We start from the raw sequence: 23,143 nt of genomic DNA, 5'->3' as shown, positions 1-23,143 counted from the left end.
CCACTCCGACCTTTCCCTCCACACTCTCCTTGTATATCTGCTAAATTTAATTAATTAATTAAATTAATTAATTAATTTAATTTAATTTTTTAAAACAGACACACACACATATTACGTCTTTATACCTACCCGTGGTGTATACCTTCAGTCTATAGTTAAAACTTGAGGGTTGTATTCTGAGGACATAATCTTTTTAATATTCTGAAAACATTGTTTTCGTATTAAAATTAGTTTTGTTAGGTAGGTACTTAATGTCTTATTAGGAAAATGATGCAGGATTAATTGCAAACTACACCATTTACAGACTTTTTAATAGTTAAAATGAATATATGTTATGTCATATCATATCCATATCTAATTAAAGACATTTTAAAATATGTATCTAATTAATGCATCTAACATAAACTTAAGCCCGAAAGTGAGCGCCAGTGAACATAATTAGTGAGATAAAGAATGTTAACATATTATAAAACTGTGGCAATTTTAATAACGTTAAATATTTTCAATAGATGTACCTAACTTCCCAAGGAACAGCTCAGCAAAAAAGTTAGCGAATCAGATAAAACAAAGGATGTTAACGCTTTAGTTAATCTAGATCTAACATGTTCTCATGATGTTCTTGTTTGACAGACAATAAGGTATGTAATGGCGTGTGTGTCATGATCAGCAGCGGTGATGGTACCCCACAATGATGCAGAAGCTCGCACGAGTTCATCGACCAACTACCTACAGCAGATGTTATCGGAAGAATTGCGTGCAATTAACACTGTCTTACGAGTAGGAAATGTTCGGTAAAGAACGCCTTTGTTGTTATATAAGCGATTAATTATTTTTTTTAGTTTTGAAGATGCGTTGTCTGCAAAGTATTTTTAAACAATGATAATCAATGTACATCGCTCGATTGTTGTTTTGTTTTTATAGCACTGTGTTCTTTCTCATCCCAGCATATTTTCAAATGTTTTCTCAGGCAATGGCTCCACCGAATATGAAAAAGAGATTGCTTTAGCGATAAGTTCGCCTTCTTAGCCTCTCTTATTGCAAATAACTACTATCTCCTATGAACGAGAGCAAGAACGCGGTAACGTCTACACGGCATTAAAAAATTATGTTGTATTTACAAAAGTAGACTTCAATATTTATGATCCTAACCGAATAAAAATTGTAAGCAGCAACGTGTAACAATATCGATTTATTTTTATATTCATAAAATTTTACCGTATCATAAATTATACGAAACATATTGATCGTTAATACTATCAGTGTTTGAAGAGGAATATGGTACATTATTATGATATTTATGGGGCAATCGGGTTACAAGATTAAGGTACCAATATAACTTAAGATGAGGCATAATTTTCAGATTATATTCTCATCAGTCAGCCTCTCGGTGCTTCCTCAATAGGCAATTAGTGATTAACAGCACATGATACTGTAAAATTATGCTCCACTATTATAAAGTTCATGGAAATGGGGTCAACAAGTCTACAGTTTTTATGATTTATAACAGAATACGCTACTTAGGTTTGTAACGTTTTTCGGAAATGAAAGATGCGTACAAATGGGCAAAAGGAGGTAAAAAGATAATAATGTAGCCTAAAACCCTGAAAAAATTGCTAAAAAATAGTTTAAGTGCAGACCTTAGAAAATGTGCCAAGTAATTGGATAAATTTAGTCTCTGGACCTTTTTAAATATCTCTTTTACAAGATATATAATATGTACTTACAACAACTGCAAATGTAACATGTACAAGATAACAAAGCACATACCGTTTCCTCCAATCCTGTATGAAGCTCCAATCGCAGTTTTCATCTTCGTCCAAAACAGTAGCTTCGTGGTGATCTGTATTGCCTCCCCCATGCACTAACTCGACCAAATGACGAGCCCTTTCAAAGTTTCCCTCAAACTCTACAACCAAAAATCCGTCTGAACTCATTGTCTCAAAAACTTCCTTTTTGTATGTCGCATCATTAATTGTCACTACCTCGGAGACATCTTTAGCGTCTTCAGACTTAACTTCGGCATAAATAGCTTCCGGCACTTCTACTTCGGAAACCATTTGAGTTCCTCCACCTTTGTCTACTTCTTTACTCAGACCCAAGTTAGCAGTCTCATCTAGAAGACGATTAACATATATCGCTTCTTCTTTCTTATGTGCTTCATCAGTTTGTTTCATCTCTTCTTTCTTTTGCTCGTTGTGTTTTCTGATAATTGAATCTCCAAAGTATATAACTACTTTGTTATTGTTTTGTGTAATTTTATTTGCTAGTCCGTTTTCAGGAATAGGTTGATTTGACTTCTTATTCTTTTCTTGTGATAGTCTTTGAGCCAGCTCCTCGTAGCAAGGTGGTCGGTTGCTATAAATCTTCTTCTCTGTAACAGAACCTTTATTATTCTCTTCCTTTCTTTTTTCAACACTTTGATACACTGGAGGTCTACAACAATCATCGTATTGTGGATTCCAGGGTCTCGGTTCACTGTAAATATGTTCCTCGGGTGACGATGTTTGAGGTAATGGGATATACTTTTCATGGATGTTCTTAGGATTCGCATCACTTTTCTTGAAATTCAAAACGCTACGTCGCGCCTTAGTTTCCGAAGCGTCACTGTTGATTTTTTTCGACTTTGAATTGCCGAGAATCTTGAATAGTGGTTTGGATTCCGGTTTAACCCTGTCCGTGCTGGGAGCGCGGCGCATCCCGAACGGGCCCACGTCGTCTTCAGACGGATGGGGATAAAGCTGTTCGCAGCTCGTGGATTTGTGAGTGTTGATCCTGGTTTTGTTCATCACCGGTTCTTTGTTCTGCCAATGGCGGACGGAGAGTCTCGCGGCGCCGCGGATGAACTTCATGGGCTCCCAGGCTTCTGCCTTTTTAAGTATGAAGTTGTCGCACATGTTGTGTTTGGGGGGTTTCCTCGCGTCGGCGGCGCGACAAGACTGCAGTTCGCGGCAGAGGAAGCACGAACAGCGCGCGGGGCACAGCATGACTGCGCGCGCGTGCCGGCCACACTGACGCCCCCACTAGGCCCGCGGAGCCTCCAACAACCATTGTTGTGCCCCGCTATGTTACCTTTCAACTACGCGACATAGCTTTAATTAACCACTGTTTTATCACATTTCTTTATCTTTGAATAAGTTGTGTTTTCACGCATTGACTTTCTAAACGGTCTCTGGTTATCGTATTCGGTAGTGGCTCTCAAACTTTATGAAGATTAGAGCAATTACTGTCTGCCGTTAAAAAGAAATTGCAAACGAGGTAAATCAAGTCTTCAGTTAACTATAAGTTAATGTTGGCCTGCATATAAACCTATTACTTAGCTGATTGAGTACAAGTTTAGCTACGGCAAATAAATATATTTTACGAACTCTTTTGTGATCAGACTACTTACTTTTTAAGATTAATTAAATCTTTAATCTTAAAAACTACGTATAATTTATTTATATATACTTAATTTGATAGCCACTAGTAAATCTTGTAAAATTTGTAACTTTTTAAAAATGACACCAAATTAAGTAGGTACGTTTTTCATTCTCACATTTTCCGACACACTTTGAGCGCCACCGGACTGCACTCGAAGCTTCCCCGTTTTAAAATGATAATTGCGATACTCATAAAATATTAATATCGATCGATACATACTGCACGTGATGTGCGTTGGTATAGAGGTTAACGGAACCATAACTTCATGCTAAATATAGATCACTCTTTAGAGGGTTGTAATTATAATGTAGAGGAATAAGAGTTTCTCATCTTAACGTTAAAAATCTGAAAAATAAATGATGCTGATTCTTGTAATCTTGTTGCAGTAGATTGGCATAATGACATCACTCGTGTATCTACAAAGTCGTTTCGCAAATACCTCGGGAACACTAGGTTTTTGGAATAAGGGATGCCTGTACTGTGTGGGATACTTAACTATACTTAGCTGCTATAATTAGATAGATAGATAGATAGATAGATAATTCATTTATTTGATTTGCTACACACAATTTACAATGAACATACGGAATACAAATTAATTAGGGTGTGAGTTGCAGCAATACAAAAAGGTCACAACTCAACGAATTTATTGCTATAGAGCAATACGCTGATTTTCAGTTATGACCTAGGTGCTAGTGCAGGTCAATCTGCGCACGTAATAAAAAATAAACAAAGACTCGTGTCGTGATCGTGACTTAAAAGTTTCATTTGTATAAGTGTGATAAATGTAGCGGCTTAATAACCAAAAGAGTATCCAAAATATTTGAAAATTCAACACATGCCCCGGCATCGCTTGTGTAACGTAATAAACCTTTTTCTTGAAACATTTATTTAAATATATAATGGGAATGGAATAAAAGAGTACATGAGAAGCAGAAACCGCCATCAGTGCCGAATATGCAAGTTCTGCAGATCCAAAAGATGCCTGCGGAATTTAACTTTGAACAAAGTGATAGATGCTTGAAGCCTAATGGGGGGAGGTATATTATTCCAACATTTAGTGGCCTGGTAGCGGAAGCTGCCCCTGAATGCAGCCGTTTTGTGTCGATAAGTTAGTAATGGGGGCCGACATGATCTCGCGTTATGCTGGGTGTTGAATTTTATTTTAGAGTGGAGATACTCAGGGATCCCGTGTCTTATAACTCCGAATAATAAACTAGCAAGATGTAGTTGCCTGCGCGAGTCCATATTTAACATGGAGGCCTTGTTAAGGTATGGCGTAATTAGTACATTACTATTAGTATATCGAGCCAAGGCAGCTTGAATGAAACTCAGACTCCTGGAACGAAGACATTTATTCAAATATCACATTTCTATTTACGTTTGTATCAGAGCAACACTATATACATACATACATACATAAAATCACGCCTCTTTCCCGGAGGGGTAAGCAGAGACTACTTCCACTTGCCACGATCTCTGCATACTTCCTTCGCTTCATCCACATTCATAACTAGCTTTCAACACCATATCGCGTTTCAAAACGGGATAACGCATCTATTATTATAAAATTCAACTAAACTTATACATACATATAATAAAACCATAATTAGACAATTATTTACTTTCGTAATTTCGAGAAGATTGGTTCTTAAATGAAGTGTGAAAAGTTAAAAAAACAAACCAAAGTACGTACCAATTTTTACAATTTTTATTGAGCGAAGATGAGCGAAGGCCGGGCGAAAAAATTTCCCACAATTTATTACTTAAATTTTTTCGCCCGGCCTTCGCTCATATATACATATAATCACGTCTATATCCCTTGCGGGGTAGACAGGGCCAACAGTCTTGAAAATACTGATAGGCCACGTTTAGTTATTCGAATTAAAATAAAAAATTGAGATTCAAATAGTGACAGGTTACTAGCCCATCGCCTGAAAGAAGAATCCCAAGTTTAAAAGCCTGCCCCTTAGTCGCCTTTTACGACATCCATGGGAAATGAGATGTTGTGGTCCTATTCTTTTTTCTATTGGTGCCGGGAAGCATATAGCATTGTAATACTATAGTAAGAACTTTTTATTTCCACGAAATGCTTAGCTCCGGGGCGCAGCTAGATAAAACAACTACAGTAAATTAAAAAATTGTTACCACTTGGTAAAGAGATTTAAATAAAAATCTTGAAGAAGATCTATAACCGCGAACACAGGTATTTTTGTTAAAGTAAATAATAGGTCTCCTGTAATCTAATTACACGTATTGATAATTGGAAACCTATAGATTCCAGCCTCAGGCTAGATAACCTAACGGAGTTAACGTAGGCTATACAATTTGCTAGTCTAACCTATAATTTTTTAAGTCCAGTGGCAGTGTAAATGGCAAAGCAGCAATATAATTGTTAGACATATGATTTATCTGATTAAGATTTATATGAACCTTCGTGCAAATAAAGTATTTAATCTTGTTTTGCGGCACGCTTACACACAAAACGCAAGGCGAAAATTCGCACAGGAGCGAAGGCCGTGTGGCTCCATCTTTTCCCATGGATGTCGTAAAAGGCGACTAAAAGATAGGCTTATAAACTTGGGATTCTTCTTTCAGGCGATGGGCTAGCAACCTGTCACTGTTTGTATCTCAATTTTATCATTTTGCCAAATAGCTAAACGTGGCCTCCAATCAGTCTTTTCAAGACTGTTGGCTCTGTCTACCCCGCAAGGGATATAGACGTGATTATATGTATGTAAATTTTGCGTGAATGCTTAACTAATAAAGATCCACCCACACATCCCTTCAAAGTTCGTCATTTATAATTTACCTATTTTGATGTATTTTTTTTCTTAGTCGCGCTATTTAGAGCTCATAATTGAGATGGCAAAATACATAAGTTGTGCAATATCAGTTGGTCCACGGGGAAAACGTGGATTTAAAGTAAGCTTACAAAATTATAAGTTTAAGTTGTATTAACTAACTGTGTGGCTAGCTAATAGTGACCTAACAGGGGTCAAGTACTAGGCAGTGGGCAATACATTGACAGGGAAATATGTTGACCTTCGCCTCACTACGGGGCTTCCATTATAGAATGAAGTATTGCTACTAAATAACAAAATTCATCACTAGTTTCTCGCCTGGGTAACTTGATAATTCATGTTCTGTCGATGAAGGTTTTGTAGCATTATCCTCCTTACTCACCTCTTCAGAGTGGAGCCCAGCGATTTAATAATGATCTTGTATTGATCAGGTTTTTACAGAAAGTGACTCCCAACTCATCCGCGCCTTTTGCAGGGGAACCTAACCCATGCATGTTTCTTCAAGAGATTTTCCTCACCGTAAGAGAATCGGTTGGTATCTTATACATGATTTGGAAAAAAATCATTGGTTGCGGTGTGGTTTAAGCTTTTTTGGGTTTTTACCGTAAGACCACAGACGATTTTACTAGCGTGTAGAAATATTTCAAAAAAAATTAAGACGCTCTTAGCGAACCAGCGCGTAGAAATTTTTCCAGAAAAATTGAGACGTTCTTACCGAACCAGTGCCTAGAAATTTTTCCAGAAAAATTTAGACGTTCTTACCGAACCAGAGTGTAGAATTTTTCCAAAAATTGTACAGAATATAACCGAGCTGCGAGAGATAATGCACTATTGATTGTTGCTTTCTTTTACTATTATTATATATATTTATTCACCTACCTTGTACTCTACTAATCAAGTGATCTTCTTAATTACACGATTCAACCTAACTAGACGTTTCATCCATCACTTCATCCAATTTCACTTCATAATAGCCATTAATACACAATCTTAATTCTCCCACGCGGGCAAAAAGTTGAAATGCATTACTTTCGTTGCATAAAACACTGGTATTGTTCTGAGGTAGGCAGAGCAACAATTAGCGGTTCCCATCCCAGGGGGAAAGTCCTGTCATCGCTCAAGTTTACTCAGCCATTGTTAGCGCCGGGAAATTTGAAGAAAACGACAGCGATGGGAGTGCACTTGCGACATGAAACGATGCGAACTTGCGATCAAAATCTACTGCAAGTTAGGCTTTCTCCCGCGGCTTCACTCGTGTAGGAAGTACCCTATTCTGCTTCTACGTAATCCATCCTGTACGTCAATTTTTTCTAAAAACTCGACATGGAAATGAAACGTACCTGTTTATACATCTTGACTTTACCACACACCGTAAAAAAAAAAAAACAAAATGAGAAAACAAATGTAATCCTAATTTTGAGTTTATACCTATCATTAATATTTGCGCGCCTGCATGCAGGTTGATTTATATGTAAAAACTATGTGAATCATGCAAATAAATTATTCTCTTCTATTCTATAACGATTAGATTGAGAGAGACATTATTGGAGCTAGGGGTTCAGATATGTAATCTTAGGTAAGAACCTTATCACAACTCCACAAGCGGATTAAATGTGGTGGAATAGAAAAACAATAGTAGATAAGTAAATAATTTATTTATATTTAATATTTCTGGTTCCGGTTGTTGAATAGTAAACACCATCCGTCAAGTGTCCGCAAAAATAAAGTGAATACTCGTATTAAAAGTACTACCGAATTAACTGCTGTCTGAAAACGAGAACAATAAGTGACAACGAACATATCAGTTATTAAAAACAGTGGGAATATTAAAAAACAAGAACGTTATAACACATTATTTCAGTGTGAAATTTTTGAGGTTATAATTTAAATAATTGAACAACGACTACAAAAGTGACAGTTGACGACAGTGACATTGACATTAAGTGGAGCACAATAGATCAACCACAACTTCCAAGACGTTCAAGTGTTGCCATTGCACAAAGCGAAAAATACCAACTATGGAGGGTCAATTTAAAATACTCTTTGATCAAATGAAGCTTGAAATGGAAAACCAAACACATATTATATTTGAGAAAATTAACAAGAAGCTAGAACCATTGATAGAAGAAAATAAAATCATGAAAAATAAAATAGAAAGATTAGAGAAAAGGATCGATTATTTCGAGAAGGAAAAGAAAAAGAATAATATCCTTCTTTTCGGTTTACAAGAAAAAGAGAATTCTTCACAAGAGCTACTACAAGAAATACAAAAAAATATTGAAAATCATTTAAAAATTACTTTGGAGGCAAACGATGTTTCAACAATCTATCGTATCGGTACCCAGACAGCAAATAAAATAAGACCTGTTCTTATTGTTTTCAACAACAGCTGGAAAAGATTACAGATACTAAAAATGAAAAAGAGCCTAAAAGGTATTTACGTCACTGAAGATTTTCCAAAGGGAGTGCTAGAAAAAAGGAGGGAATTGAAACCAAAACTTATAGAAGAACGTGCGAAAGGAAATATTGCATACATAAAATATGATCAACTGATAGTGCGAGAAGGAAATCTTAGCAAAGAAAAAAGAAAAAGAGACCAATCCAGCTCGCCCGAAAACCAAATTACAGCTAAGAAATCAACAAATAAATCAACGAAAGAGATTAGAAGGAACGCATATGATCTGATGAGACCCAGATCAAACTCATTTTCCCAAATTCGCAACAATTCAAACCAATCCAAGTAGCAATCACAAATTAGCAACCAGAAGCGGAACAACCCCAATCCGGCTGGTCCCCGTGGGGTTGACAGACCACTACCCCCCAGAAATGCATCTTTTAACAAAATCAAGAATAAAAGAAAAATATATCTCGCAACTTTAAATGTTAGAACGTTAATGTCTGATGACAAATTACAAGAACTTGAGGAAGCCATAAGTCATATAAATTGGGATATTATCGGTCTTAGTGAAGTAAGAAGACTTGGTAAAGAGATAAGGGAATACAAGGAATATGTTTTTTGTTTCTACGGAGAAAAGAGAGGTTCACATGGAACGGGGTTTTTAATAAAAAAATATCTGAAAGACAAAATTATAAGTTTTAATGGAATATCAAATAGAATTGCAGTGCTTAAAATACAGCTGCCAGAATTTAAACAACCGTTCACTATTATCCAAATATATGCACCCACAGAAATAGATTCAAAAGAGGCAAAAGACATATTTTATAAAGATCTGACACAATTAATACAAAATACGACTAGAAATATTATCCTTATGGGAGACTTTAATGCCCAAGTTGGCAGCAAAACAAACAAGGATGAATTTGTGTTAGGAAACTACAGTAGTGCTGGTGACAGAAACAAGAATGAAAATGGACAAAGACTTGTCGATTTAGCTTTTGCAAATAATCTTAAAATAATGAATAGTTTCTTCAAAAAGAAAAACTCAAGAAAATGGACATGGATGTCTCCGCGCAAAGATAAAAATGAAATCGATTTCATACTAACAAGAGACAAACGTATATTTAGCGACATTGACGTTGTTAACAATTTAAATTTCAGTACAGACCATAGAATGGTTAGAGGTACTATATTACTCAGAAAAAACAAATCAAGAAAACATATTACCTCCTGCAACACGAACAAAATTACAAGATCATCATTGGAACAAAATGTACTTAATGACCTAAAACTTGCATTACATGACCTCGAAAAGCATGACACATTACAAAAAAGATATGATTCTCTGGAAACAAACCTAATTAACTTAAATAAAATTAATACAATAAGAGAAAAGAAAAACAAAATAGGTGAAGAGGCCCTAAAGCTTATGGAGGTAAGGAAAGAATTGTTGAAGGACCGTAAACAAAACTTCACAACCATCTCAACCCTCAGCAAAAATATAAGAACGGCAATAAGAAAACATAAAAAGGAGGAGAGACTGGAGATACTAAATGAACAAATAGAAAAGACAGGAGGTCTTAAGAAAGGTCTGAAACAATTAAGAGAATACACGCAATGGATACCCAACATGAAAACCAAAAACAAAAATAAATCTACCATAAAAAGATCATCTATAGCAAAAATAGCGACTGAATTTTATAAAGACTTGTATAGCCAGATAGACTTTACAGAAATCAGAAAGAAAGAATACCAGAGCTCTGAAGAAAAAATACTTTGCATACTAGAAAGCGAAACAATTAAAGCTATAAGATCATTAAAAAATGATAAAGCCCCTGGTGATGACAAGATCTCTAGTGAACTATTAAAAGAATCCCTCCCAGTTACATCCAAACACACAACGAATTTATTCAATGAAATATTAGAAACTAAGCAAATACCAACTCAATGGGCTAAATCGACAATAATTTTACTCCATAAAAAAGGCGATAAAAACGATATTAACAACTACAGACCTATATGTTTAATGTCTAATTTATATAAGGCCTTTTCTAAAGTCATTCTTGGCCGAATTACGAAACAACTAGAAGAAAATCAACCAAAAGAACAGGCAGGATTTCGCTCTGATTATTCAACCATAGATCATATACATGTGGTAAAACAAGTTATGGAAAAACTTAATGAGTACGGCAAACATTACTACATAGCATTCATCGATTACAGGAAGGCCTTCGACTCCATAAATCACAATTATATTTGGGAAGCACTGCAGAATCAAGGAGTACACATGACATACATAGAAATTATTAAGGAAATTTACAAAAACAGTACAGCACAGGTCCAACTAGAAAAACAAGGAGAAGAATTCTGTATTCGAAGAGGAGTAAAGCAAGGCGATCCACTCTCCCCAAAATTATTCACGGCTGTATTAGAAGAAATATTCAGGAAGTTAGACTGGGAAAATTTTGGAATAAACATTAATGGCGTTAATTTAAATCATTTGAGATTTGCAGATGACATCGTGCTATTTGCAGAGAAACCAGATATATTGCAAAATATGATACAGCAACTAGATCAAGAGAGTAGAAGCGCGGGTCTTTATATGAATTCTGCGAAAACAAAATTGATGACAAATGCGGTAAGAGATACCATAACACTAGGGAAAGATACCATCGAATATGTAGATGAATACATATACTTAGGTCAATTAATATCTATCAATGATCAATATACAAAGGAAATCAGCAGAAGAATAAGTACAGCTTGGAAACGTTACTGGTCGTTAAAGGAAATTTTCAAAAATAAAACCATCCAACTCTCAACAAAAAGCAAGCTTTATAATACGTGCATTCTCCCATGCCTCACTTACGGGTGTCAAACATGGCCCACAACTATGAAAAACAATCAGAAACTAGCAGTTTGTCAACGCAACATGGAGAGAAGCATGTTGAACATAAGATTGCGGGATAGATGGGAAAACACGAAAATAAGAAAAAGAACTAAATTAAACGATGTTATACAAAAAATAAGAAAACTGAAATGGAACTGGACCGGTCATATCTTGAGAACAAATAAAGAAAAATGGACCAAGGATTTAATGGAATGGTACCCTAGGAACGGCAAAAGGCAAAAAGGACGCCAAATCAAGAGATGGTCAGACGATCTACCTAAAGGATGGAGAAGGTCAGCTAGAAATAGAGATGAGTGGAAGGCGATGGGGGAGGCCTATGTCAATGGACAACCTGACCAACAACTGGTTGCTGATGCATGAAGAACACACACTTCATTCCAAATCAGCTTATTCTGTGTAATGAAATAACAATGTACAAAGTCAGCGAATAAAGGCTATTTATTTATTTATATTTATTTACTTAAATAATTTATGCGACTGTGTGGCTACGACTTTAGCTGCGACACTCTATTGGTCTTGACGACTCGTAAAATTATTTGAATTTGAGACGTGTCGCGTCGCATGGCAGCGTGTCGCAATCGTAAGTGCGTTCAGAAGATTCAGACTTCATAAAGTAGAATTATGTTCAGACTTAATATTAGTTATACATATAAATATTACATACGGGGCAAATTACGCAGATTGAGCTAACTCAAGGCCCACTTCGAGGCTAACCTCGAAGTAAGTGCGAGACTTGTGTTACGAGATACTAACTCAACGATATTTTATAATAAATACTTAGATAAATAAACATCCAAGATCAAGACTAATCAAAGAAAGTTCGTTTTTCATCATGTCCTGACCGGGATTCGAACCCGGGACCTCCAGTGTCAAAGACAAGCGACATGTGATAATCATGAATTCATTTTGTATATTAAATGAGTACCTAATGGTGATTCAGTTAAGGGTGAAACTAACGCTTCTTTGCATTACGGGTTGTATACAACCTACTTTGATACCTCAGTTTATAATAAAGGCTACGTTCAACTGTATGGATTTATTATGGAATTGAGGTTCCAATAGCGTCTTTATGACATCTACGGTGAAAATACAAGGCGACTAGGGGATAGGCTTATAACTTTTAGGCGATGCGCTAGCAACCTGTCACTGTTTGAATCTCAAAATCACTACATAGTATAAAACAAAGTAGCTATTTTAGTCTGTTTGTCTGTATGCTTAAATCTTTAAAATTACGCAACGGGTTTTGATGCGGTTTTTGTAACAGGTAGAGTGATTCAAGAGGAAGGTTTTTATGTATAAGGGCGTTTTTCAATTTCTTTGACCACTGACAAAACAGCATGTCCACTGACTTTGTTTAATTATATAATTAAATATATAATAGTTTAATGTAAATGGCATACGGAAACTTAAAGAAAATTTCAACATAAGTAACTTGAAATAAGAAAGTTTTTAAAAATGATATCCCGATTTGAATAAAATCGATCCAAGTTACGACGTGTCACCCCAATTTACCATGTCCCATACATACCTTCCTAACTTTGAAGCGACATTTCTCAAAATATTTTCATTAAACTTTACATCTAAATCTTTCGGTTTATGGAAAAAGCATTCAAAATTATATATACAAAGAATTTTGATAAGTTTCTATATTAAAATAAGTAAATAAATCAAATTTTATTTTGTCCCTGATTTTTACAATACCGGAATTTCGGATAAGTAACATCGATTTTCTTAAACTTACAAAAATAAATCCTACCAATTCTAGTAATTTTTGTAATGTGGCAACTATTTTATGACAGCTTACGTCGTTTCCGGTTGCTTTTCGGGTCTCTGTGATTTGTTTATTCGTTACTTTTGTGTAGGGATGTGACATTGCAGTTAAAAAATCGATTTTTATATAATCGATTTATTTTTTAAGTATGAAAAATCGATTAACAAATAATCGATTTTTCTTAAGAAAATAATCGATTTTATTATATTGATAGATTTTTTCCTAATTTTTCAATTTATGTCAAAATAAACGCCATATACATTATATCAATAGATTGATTCATTAAAAATAAACAACAGAAACAGTAAGTTCTTATATAATCAACACAAATTAAAGTTTTTAACAATCAAGTTTGAAAAATGAAGTTTCAGCAACAAATAATGAATAAAATATCAACCGAATGTCGGTAAAATACTGTTCATCGACTAATTCCAACTAGAGAACGTTTGATTAAATTAATCATCTAAACTGTTTTAAGAGCACAGAAAGAATGCACAGATGGCGTTAATGTAATATTATGGAGCTATGATAGTATTCTTTGGCAGTTCGCGTTCCGGGCTCCAAGCCAGAAGACAAAAACGTAATGTCAGAGTGCATTTATTGTATGATTATAAAAATCGATTTTTAATCGATTATTAATTTAAAAAAAAATCACATATAAAAATCGATTTTTACTTTTATAAAATCGATTTTTAATCGATTTTTTCCATAATCGATTTTTTTTTCACATTCCTACTTTTGTGTTCGAAGAGTGATGTCGAAAAAAAAAGTGTTCCAGTGAGTTTGTGAATTTGAACAGGTAAATCTTATTGTTTAAACACGCCTACCATTTAAAGTTGCGTATAAAGTGTCTTTGCAAACAATAAGTTTATTGGAATAAAAAATTACTGGGTATTATATGTAAAATTTTGGAATGTGTAGGCAAATATGTACTTTCGTAACATCCGATTAGAAACGTTATATATAGCCGGAATGAATTTTGTTGCTAATTGGAATTATAAGGCCGAGTCCTCAATAAAAAATCTATTTTTTTCTATTGACTTGATTTTACTTCTTTTTGTGCAAACAAGTAGGTATGTACTAACTAAAAATATTAAAACTGGAATCATTTTAAGCTTTTTGCACAGTGCACACGAAAATAAATTTTGGAGATTTTGTTGATAAGTGGCAAAATCAGTTTAGTAGTTTTTAAAATATTCGATGTTCGATGCGAACGACTAGTATAATTTTAATTTTTTTGCTTCTTTTAAGTATTTCAATTAAGTGAAAATGTTTAATCTTTATCTTGTGTGACAATTACTACATTTTGCATTTCAGATTTCTATACGAACACGATTTAGTATTCAATATACTTAGATAAATTATGGTAGTAATTCTGGACATCGATAAATTTTTGACTCGCGACGATTTGAGACTACTCGAAAGAGCTAAGTGGCCATGGAGAAGATCGCACTTTATGCTAGCAACAAAATGTCATAACTGTAAAACTAACACCGACGCTAGATTACCTACTCACTTTGTAATATTTAGTGGAGAATACATTCATTGTCTTTTATATCATAATTTTTTCTGGTGTCAAATTTGTTTATTCTTTACTGTATATGATCATTATCCGGAGGACGAGTGCAAATATTGCGAATAATAACAATTAACCTGTAATTGAATAAACAAAAATGCCATTAACCGGAGCTGAACGGGCTAAAAAATTTAGAGAAAAATTAAAGGACGATCCAGAAAAGTATGAAAAATATAAACAGAAACAAAGGGAACTAGTTGCTAAGCGAAGGAAAAAAATTAGTGATTTAGATGATAACGAGAAAGAAAAGCAAAGGGAACAGTGGAGAAAAGAAAAAAGAATTCAGAAAAAAAGAAAAGATGAAAAAAAAATTCAAGAAGCAAATAATCAAGTAACCATACCAAAAAATAGACCATGTCAAACCATGCCAAAAAATTGAAATACTAAAAAGTTACAAAAGGTGTACGCGAACTATTACAGGGCTCAAAAAAATCAGCAAAAGTTGAATACAGTCATTGGTCGTCTCAGAAAGCAGTTAATTCGTACTAAGCAAAAAGTACAAAGTTTGGAAACATCTAAAAATGTAACTGAAAAAGAATTGGAGAATTTAAAAGATGCTGTAAAAGAGACATATGCAGAATGCAAAATACTTGCAGAAAAAAGGGCATTAAAAAAAATTGCACATAAATTTAAACAAAAGTTTGGAAAGAATCTGCCGAAAATTTTGGGTCTAAAAACTAAAATAAGATTTTGCAATCGTAGAAGTAATAAAAATTACGGGACATTAAAGGTAATTTTTCTTAATTATTTAGTGTTTCTCTCTGAGTAAGTGAGACCATATTATGATAACGTCGATTCTTATTTTCAAGGTTCGAGAAAACATTGCGGCGTTCTATCTGCGAGATGACGTATCTAGATGTGCAGCTGGTCGTAGAGAGTGTAAAACAAGAAACAAACAGAAGATGCAAATAAGATATTTGCTGGACACCCTTTCGAACACTTATCGTATGTATGTAGAAGAAGGCGGTAAATTTGGTTTTACTACATTTTATCGCTGTAAACCATTTTATGTTATAGCGCCCACTCGTGCAGCTAGAGATACGTGCTTGTGCATTAAACACAGTAATTTCCAATATTTGTTTAACGCTTTGAAATATCGATCAATCATCTCGTACAAAAATATTGACGAAGTTGTCAAATTTTTTTCTTGTAATATTACTGCATTTAACTGTATGCACGGATGCTGTGAGGTTTGCAAAAATCCTCGCTTAGAAATTGATATTCATCAAGCTAATGATACTATTAAGTGGCATCAATGGGTAAGAACTGATCACAAATACCAAAGAGGTAGTAAAGAATGCGTTACCAAAAAAACAATTAAGCAAGAACAGGTAGGTACTGTCGCTGATTTAACATCATTATTCATAGAAAAAATACCACTCTTTAAAATACACTTTCACAACTGGAAAGAGCAGCAAAAACAGTATCAAAAATGTGTTAATAATCTTAAAAATGGTGAGATCGCAATCTTATGTGACTTTTCTGAGAACTACGAATGTAAATATGCTAATGAAGTTCAATCAATTCATTTCGGTGCCTCAAAAAACACTATTACTCTTCATACTGGTGCAATATTTTTTACTGATAAATGTCAAACATTTGCAACCGTTTCGGATAATAATAACCATGACCCTGGAGCTATCTGGGCACATTTATTACCTGTTATTAAATATGCAAAGGAAAACTACCCGGAAATTTCTATTATTCATTTTTTTTCAGATGGACCTACAAGCCAATATAGACAAAAAAAAAACTTTTATCTGCTCAATTTATTTACCTGTAAATTAAATCTTAAATATTCTACATGGTCTTTCTCAGAAAGTGGCCATGGTAAGGGCATTGCTGATGGCGTTGGTGGTAGTGTAAAACGCCAATTAGATAGAAGAGTCTCATACGGCTGCGATGTCACCAATGCAACAGATGCCTTTGAAGTGTTGTCTAACTCAATGAAAACAGTTAAATGTTTTTATGTTAACGATACTGACACAAAAAATATTTCTAAACTTATTCCAACCAATATTGCAACCGTTCCTGGAACGATGAAATTGCACCAAATTATTTCATCTTCCAAAAATACTATAAAGTATAGATTGCTTAGTTGTTTTTGCGGCGATAATGCAGGGTTATGTTCCTGCTATAACCCAAAATTTCATGAGTTTGTTCAGCCTAATAAAACGGCACCAAAAGTAGACCAACCAATTGTTATAACTGTGCCATCGTCAGAGGTGGAATATGATTTACCTTCTCCATCCATAACCGAGCAAATTGATGTAACAACTTTAAATTTTGATATTGATACGAATTTTAATATTGAGAATAACAACTGTGATCTTCCAGCAGTACATATCACAAGTCCTGTATGTGAAAAAAAACGCGCTCGCGTTTTGTATCCTGGAGACCCTCAACCACCTCTTAAAAGCATAAGTGCGACCTCTCTTCTATACAATACGGGATCTTTTAATAAATCTAAAAATAAGGACCTTGATACGAATTTTAATATAGAGGGTAACAACTGTGATCTTCCATTAGTACATATCATAAGTCCTAAACGTGAAAAAAAACGTGCTCGTGTTTTATTTCCTGGTAACTCTCAACTACCTCCTAAAAATATAAGTGCGAGCTCTCTTCTATATAATACGAAATCTTTTATTAATAAATCTAAAAATATTGGCCCTGCCTGTAAGTTGTGTCAAATGGAATTAAAGAGTAAAATAAAGTGCATGGTTTGCAAATCTGATATATGTCTGAAATGCAGTGACTCAGTCTCTTTTGATTACATATGTCCTCCTTGTCTTTGTGACTCAGATTAAAGGTAAATTTCACCTTCAACATAAAATTTTATTGTTATAATTTATTGTTAAATTTTATTAGTTTTTAGGGCGAATTTAATAATCAATCACTGATTAGGATGCCGTTATTTTGCTAAAATTGTGTTGTATTAACAAATGTGATTGATTTTGGAAAAGTTAAAAAAATTAAACCAGTACAAGAAGTTAGATTTTTTAGGTAAAAATAATCGTTAACGTTAACGTGACGAAGATAATTATTTTACATTAGTTTTTTACAGAAAAAAAAATACTCGTAACGGCTAACTTATAATCAATCATTGATTAGTATGCCGTAATTTTGCTAACATTGTGTTGTAACTGACAACTGTGATTGATTTTGAGACTGATTAAAAAATATATTTGTAGAAGAAAGAAAAATTTGTGTTTGTGATCTCAGCTTTATGTTCCTATTAGTAACTAAGAATTCCGATTAGTAATTGGTTGAAGTGAGACTTCTTTTAGAAAATGTTATTTTACTTTGTTAATTAGTAAGAATATAATTAATATAAGAACGAAATGTTATTAACATAATAATGTTTTACCTGAATTGCTAAGACATTTAGTTTTATACCTTACGGATTTTTCATAAGAGAGTATTAAAAATGTTGATGATGATAAAAATGTTACTTACCGGAAGTAAATTCCTTAATAATTTGTAGAATAATACTGATAATGTTATTTTTTTCTTGTATTCTAAATGAAAACAGTTACATTAATAGGTTTTTAAATAAAAATATATGGAAAACGTGTTTTATTTATTTATTATCAATTCACATTTTGAAGACGACTTGCGCCCCGAATTGTCGAGAAATGCTCATTTTTTGACGAAATTACTTTTTCAATTACAGTATATTTAGTATTTCCAGAAAGCTTATTTTAAAAGCTATTTAGAAATGTAAAAATAAATCAGATAATCGAATATTTTTTTTTAGGCATTCCGGTACAGTAACGGTCATCTTTTTTGAAAAACGCCCATAATAACATTTATAATTTTGCACCCGTGCGAAGCCGGGGCGGGTCGCTAGTTCTTTCATAAAGCCAAAAAGCTGAACGTGACCTTTCATTATTTTTAAGACTGTTGGCTCTGTCTACCCCGTGATTAAACGTATATACATGTACAATCCTTAAAATATATCCTTAATCCTTAAAATATAATAAAACTTTTATTTCGTTGGAGCACAGAGATATGTAGGTACATAATGAATTTGAATCGATCAATGATTTGTGGGATAAAGGCTAGTTTTATTATAATTTGGATGCCGTAACTTTTCCAACCGCAGGACCGTGAGAAAATTGTTGCCTTTTTTATTTAAATCAAATCGATTTGATGCACTTAATCAAATTAGCTATAAAACATCTTTAGGTAACAGAGTTTATAAAAGTCTTGATCGATTGAGTGTAAGAAAACTTGCAATACAGAGTTAAAACAACATGACTTGGTATCTTATCTTGGTCATCATCTTTTTGGCGTTAGTCCAGGTGGCATTCCTCCTCTCTACTCCTTGGAGAGGAGCCCAAGGTACTCCTACGACCACTATTCTGTATTAGGACTCGGGGCCCACAACGACCCAAGAGCGGGAAAGTCAACCAAAAAAAAATGTAAATTCACCAAGCGACTGCCTATTCTAATACCGCAAAATTTAATAATATAATTAATTTTAATTTAATTTTTATTTATGCCGTGTGGTTCCCGGCACTATTACAAAAGAATAGGACCACTCCATCTCTTTCCCATGGATGTCGTAAAAGGCGACTAAGGGATAGGCTTATAAACTTAGGATTCCTCTTTTAGGCGATGGGCTAGCAACCTGTCACTATTTGAATCTCGGTTCTATCATTAAGCCAAATAGCTGAACGTGGCCATTCAGTCTTTTCAAGACTGTTGGCTCTGTCTACCCCGCAAGGGATATAGACGTGATCATATGTATGTATGTATGTATGTATGTAATTTTTATTTTCCGCTGATTTTCCTACGTCGTTTTTGAGAAAGAAAGTTACATTCAGAAAAGAACAGAGCTCACAGAATGTTAATTTATGAGCACTTGTGTAACGTCGTAATGAGAGTACGTTTTATGGGAACCAAAATTATGAATGAAATTTGAACACAGAATATGTAATAGACATAATTGAATAACACAAGGGAATTCAGAAAAAAATTCACCTACAGCTCAGAAAGTCACGTGGTGACGAAACTGAAATAGGTACCTACTTATAGTTATTTGTTTATTGGAAAACTATTTTTTGATCTTAGTTGAAACTTATTTTGGTAAAATTTTAAAACTACACTTGTTTAAATATATAACAAAACTTATAATAAAGTATTTGTATTCCATTTTAACTATTTACATCTATTAAATAATAATTAGTAGGTAGTTGTACTAAAATGAATTGGTAACATTCAACATTGTTTTTCATCAGCGCCAAATTCAAATGTTTTTAAAGCTCCTTCTTTGTTCTTTTTTTTTTTCTTACATGCCAGCATCTAGTTAAAAATACATATATTGTACAGTAGCTATTATTATCAAAAATCTTCATAGTCGTATCGGTCACTTAAAAGGTTAGGTACGGATTAAGCGAAGATTTATGAAAAAAATTTTTTTTTTTTAATCGACACTTAAAGCTTTCTTTCAATACGTTAGTACTTCTATTAATTTAACGTGAAAAACACCAAACCACCAGATCCGAGCAGCCAATTAGCCGACATGTTCCCTGGTCGCTCGAGAAGCCTGTTCCTTCGGGTTTTTTGGGCGTCCAAACTGGTAGCGACTGCAAATGACTATATAATACCACCAGGCGACTCGGAGTTATTATATTACTTTGATAATTACGTTGTATTAGGGGAGAAAGATAAATTGTTTTGGAGACCTTTACTTACATCAAATAATGAACAGGGTGAGAACCGTTAAAGATTTTCCTTTTGTAGAAATTGCATTCTAACACGATTAGATACAATATCAAGATACAAGAAATTATATCAAAGATTTGGTCAAAGGCTGAATTGAAAAAATTTTTTTTGTTGTTATAAATAACGAATCACTGAATATTCAAATTGTTACGAGTGCTATGAGCCGTAAAACTATTCTGATTCTATATATAAGTTTACTTTTAATTGTCGTCAAGTCAGGAAAGAATTCTAGGTTAAACATTTTCAAAGAAACGAAAATCTTTCTTTGGTATTTTACCTACGTCTGCCCCTGATTGTTTTTAACTAATAAAAAAAAATTCGCTAAATATTATCTTTTCCTACTTCAGCTTTCGCTAAAAGCGAGTCTCAAAAATTTAATATCACAGATATTCACAACAATACGCACAGTCCGCTGCAGATAATGATGACCCACCCAGATACAAACTAAAACCATTGAAAGATCTAGTATATCTGTTGCACACTGTACATAATTACTTTAATTCATTCATACCTCCTAGGCTTTGGCCTCAGTATTTCATGCGGACCGGGCTGCCTGCGCGGCGTCCAGGCTGCGCACGCGCACACCCGCTCCAGGGGCTCCGCCGCCGCCCCGCTCAGCGCCGCAGCCTCCGAGCGGCCCGTGCACGCATCTTCACTATAAAGAAAAAGATAATTTCTCATTATTTCAACAATTCCGGTAAGTATTCCTTGTAACTAAAACATATAAATCACGCAGGCCTCTTATCCGAAGATGTAGGCAGATACTAAGCACATCTTTCCACTTGTCACGATCCCTGCTTACTTCTTTCGCTTCATCAATTTATTTTTCACTTTATGCAATTTCGTTAGTTTGTGATACTCTTGACCTAACCTTTCGTAAGGACGGAACGTACCTACCCACGTACATATTAACACGTTATTTATCTCTGAGGGGGTAAAAAAAATCTACAGTCATAAAAATATAGGCTATAGGTTGGTTTAATGAAGAAATTGATATTCAAATAATGACATGCAAACTTAGGGCAAATGTAAAAATTTGTCTTTTTTTTTTAAATTTCAGATTTTAGTGACAAAGAAACTTTATTGTATCAATAGCCTTGTAAACGACTCGTATGGCGAAAAGGTGAGGTAAAGGATATATAAGTATACACATTTTTTTTTTTTAAATTTACAGTAAGTCTTTCATGACACCTGTAGCTTGTGTTGGAATTATAGAAAGCAGGTTAATAATTCCTTTAGTGTCTGTCTTCTTTAAGTATTAATCTCATTCCGCAGTTTCATTGGATGAAATTACCGTTAAATATGTTTAGTGTTATTGCATTCGGATTCAGAACATCTGCCCGAGAGTGATAAAATATTAACGATTAACAGGTGCGGCGATAGGGTAAGAGGACTTACTCGTTTTAATTGACATGTGGCTGATATTGAGCAAGAACCATAATTATACGTATTATGATCTAATTAAAATCATTATAATCTAAGTGTTTAATACAGAACGATTTCTTAACCTTTGTCGGAACTTGTTTTGATAGAAATTAAAACTGCACTTTCTGAAATAACTCACTGAACTTATATTTTTAGTATTTGGTTCATATATTAGGGTATTAACATCCAGGACATTATAAAAAGTGAACTTAATTCGATACATTTAACATAGTACCTAACATGCGCTCTTCTCCTTTTTTAAATATTTGGTCAATATTCTATTTTTGTTCTTTTTTTTTCTTAACGGCCAGCAGTACCACTTTCTAATTATTGTGTACAATAATTTGAAAGTGGTACAATAATTCAAATTATTGTGTACAATAATTTGAAAGTGGTACTAACTGCACTAAGCATTTGTCTAACTAAACGTGACCGAAGCTGCTAAAACTTAAAAACCAGCCAAGTGCGAGAGTCGTCTTGAAAATACTGAAAGGCCACGTTCAGCTGTATGGCTTTATGATGGAATTGAGATTCAAATAATGACAGGTTGCTAGCTCATCGCCTACAAGAGGAACTCCAAGTGTTTTGCGCTTTTTACGACATCCATGTGAAAGATATGGAGTGGTCCTATTCTAAACTGTCGGGAACCACACGGCAAAAGACAACATACAAACAAATAAACTAATTTTCGCATTTATTGTTGTTGTTTTTCATAATTCCCACCACGAAAGCAAAAATAATGAATGTATCCTATAGGTACAGTCTTCAGTTGCATTTAGAAACCGCATTAGTATCACTTCCGTTTAGCACTCAGTGGTTCAGTGGGGTCGTTGACCCTGCTTTCCAGTGCATCGCAATGCACCACATGTGCATGGAAATACAATGACTCCCTTTGCGGCGTCGGTTAAAAAGGAGCTCTGTCATACTCGGATGTAAGGATTCGAAATTAAATTCCATTAAAACATCCCGTAGGAAAAAATTATGATGAAAAATTTTTGCCGTGTGGTTCCCGGCACCAATATAAAAAAAGAATAGGACCACAACATCTCATTTACCATGGATGTCGTAAGAGGCGACTAAGGGATAAGTTTATAAACTTGGGATT

The 23,143-nt window shown here is 34.2% G+C and overlaps 2 protein-coding genes across 2 annotated transcripts in view; one reads left to right on the top strand and one right to left on the bottom strand.

Annotated features, from left to right (window-relative positions):
• The window catches only part of LOC106140715 (ankyrin repeat and BTB/POZ domain-containing protein 2), a 33,537-nt gene extending 30,553 nt beyond the window's left edge, over nucleotides 1–2,984 (bottom strand). Inside the window, exon 1 of the mRNA XM_060944660.1 lies at nucleotides 1,768–2,984. Within this exon, the coding sequence (XP_060800643.1) occupies nucleotides 1,768–2,984 (1,217 nt within the window). The remainder of the gene's footprint in view (nucleotides 1–1,767) is intronic.
• A 12,285-nt stretch (nucleotides 2,985–15,269) lies between these two features.
• LOC132901850 (uncharacterized) lies at nucleotides 15,270–18,672 on the top strand. Its single transcript, XM_060944739.1, has 2 exons — nucleotides 15,270–15,610; nucleotides 15,690–18,672. The coding sequence occupies exon 2, from the start codon at nucleotides 15,783–15,785 to the stop codon at nucleotides 17,688–17,690; it is 1,908 nt and encodes a 635-aa protein (XP_060800722.1). The 5' UTR covers nucleotides 15,270–15,610; nucleotides 15,690–15,782; the 3' UTR covers nucleotides 17,691–18,672.
• The last annotated feature ends 4,471 nt before the right edge of the window (nucleotides 18,673–23,143 follow it).

Source organism: Amyelois transitella, chromosome 6, assembly GCF_032362555.1.
Source record: "Amyelois transitella isolate CPQ chromosome 6, ilAmyTran1.1, whole genome shotgun sequence".
Taxonomy (NCBI): domain Eukaryota; kingdom Metazoa; phylum Arthropoda; class Insecta; order Lepidoptera; family Pyralidae; genus Amyelois; species Amyelois transitella.
Note: the sequence above shows the minus strand (reverse complement) of the source record. Positions and strands in the feature narration are given on the sequence as shown.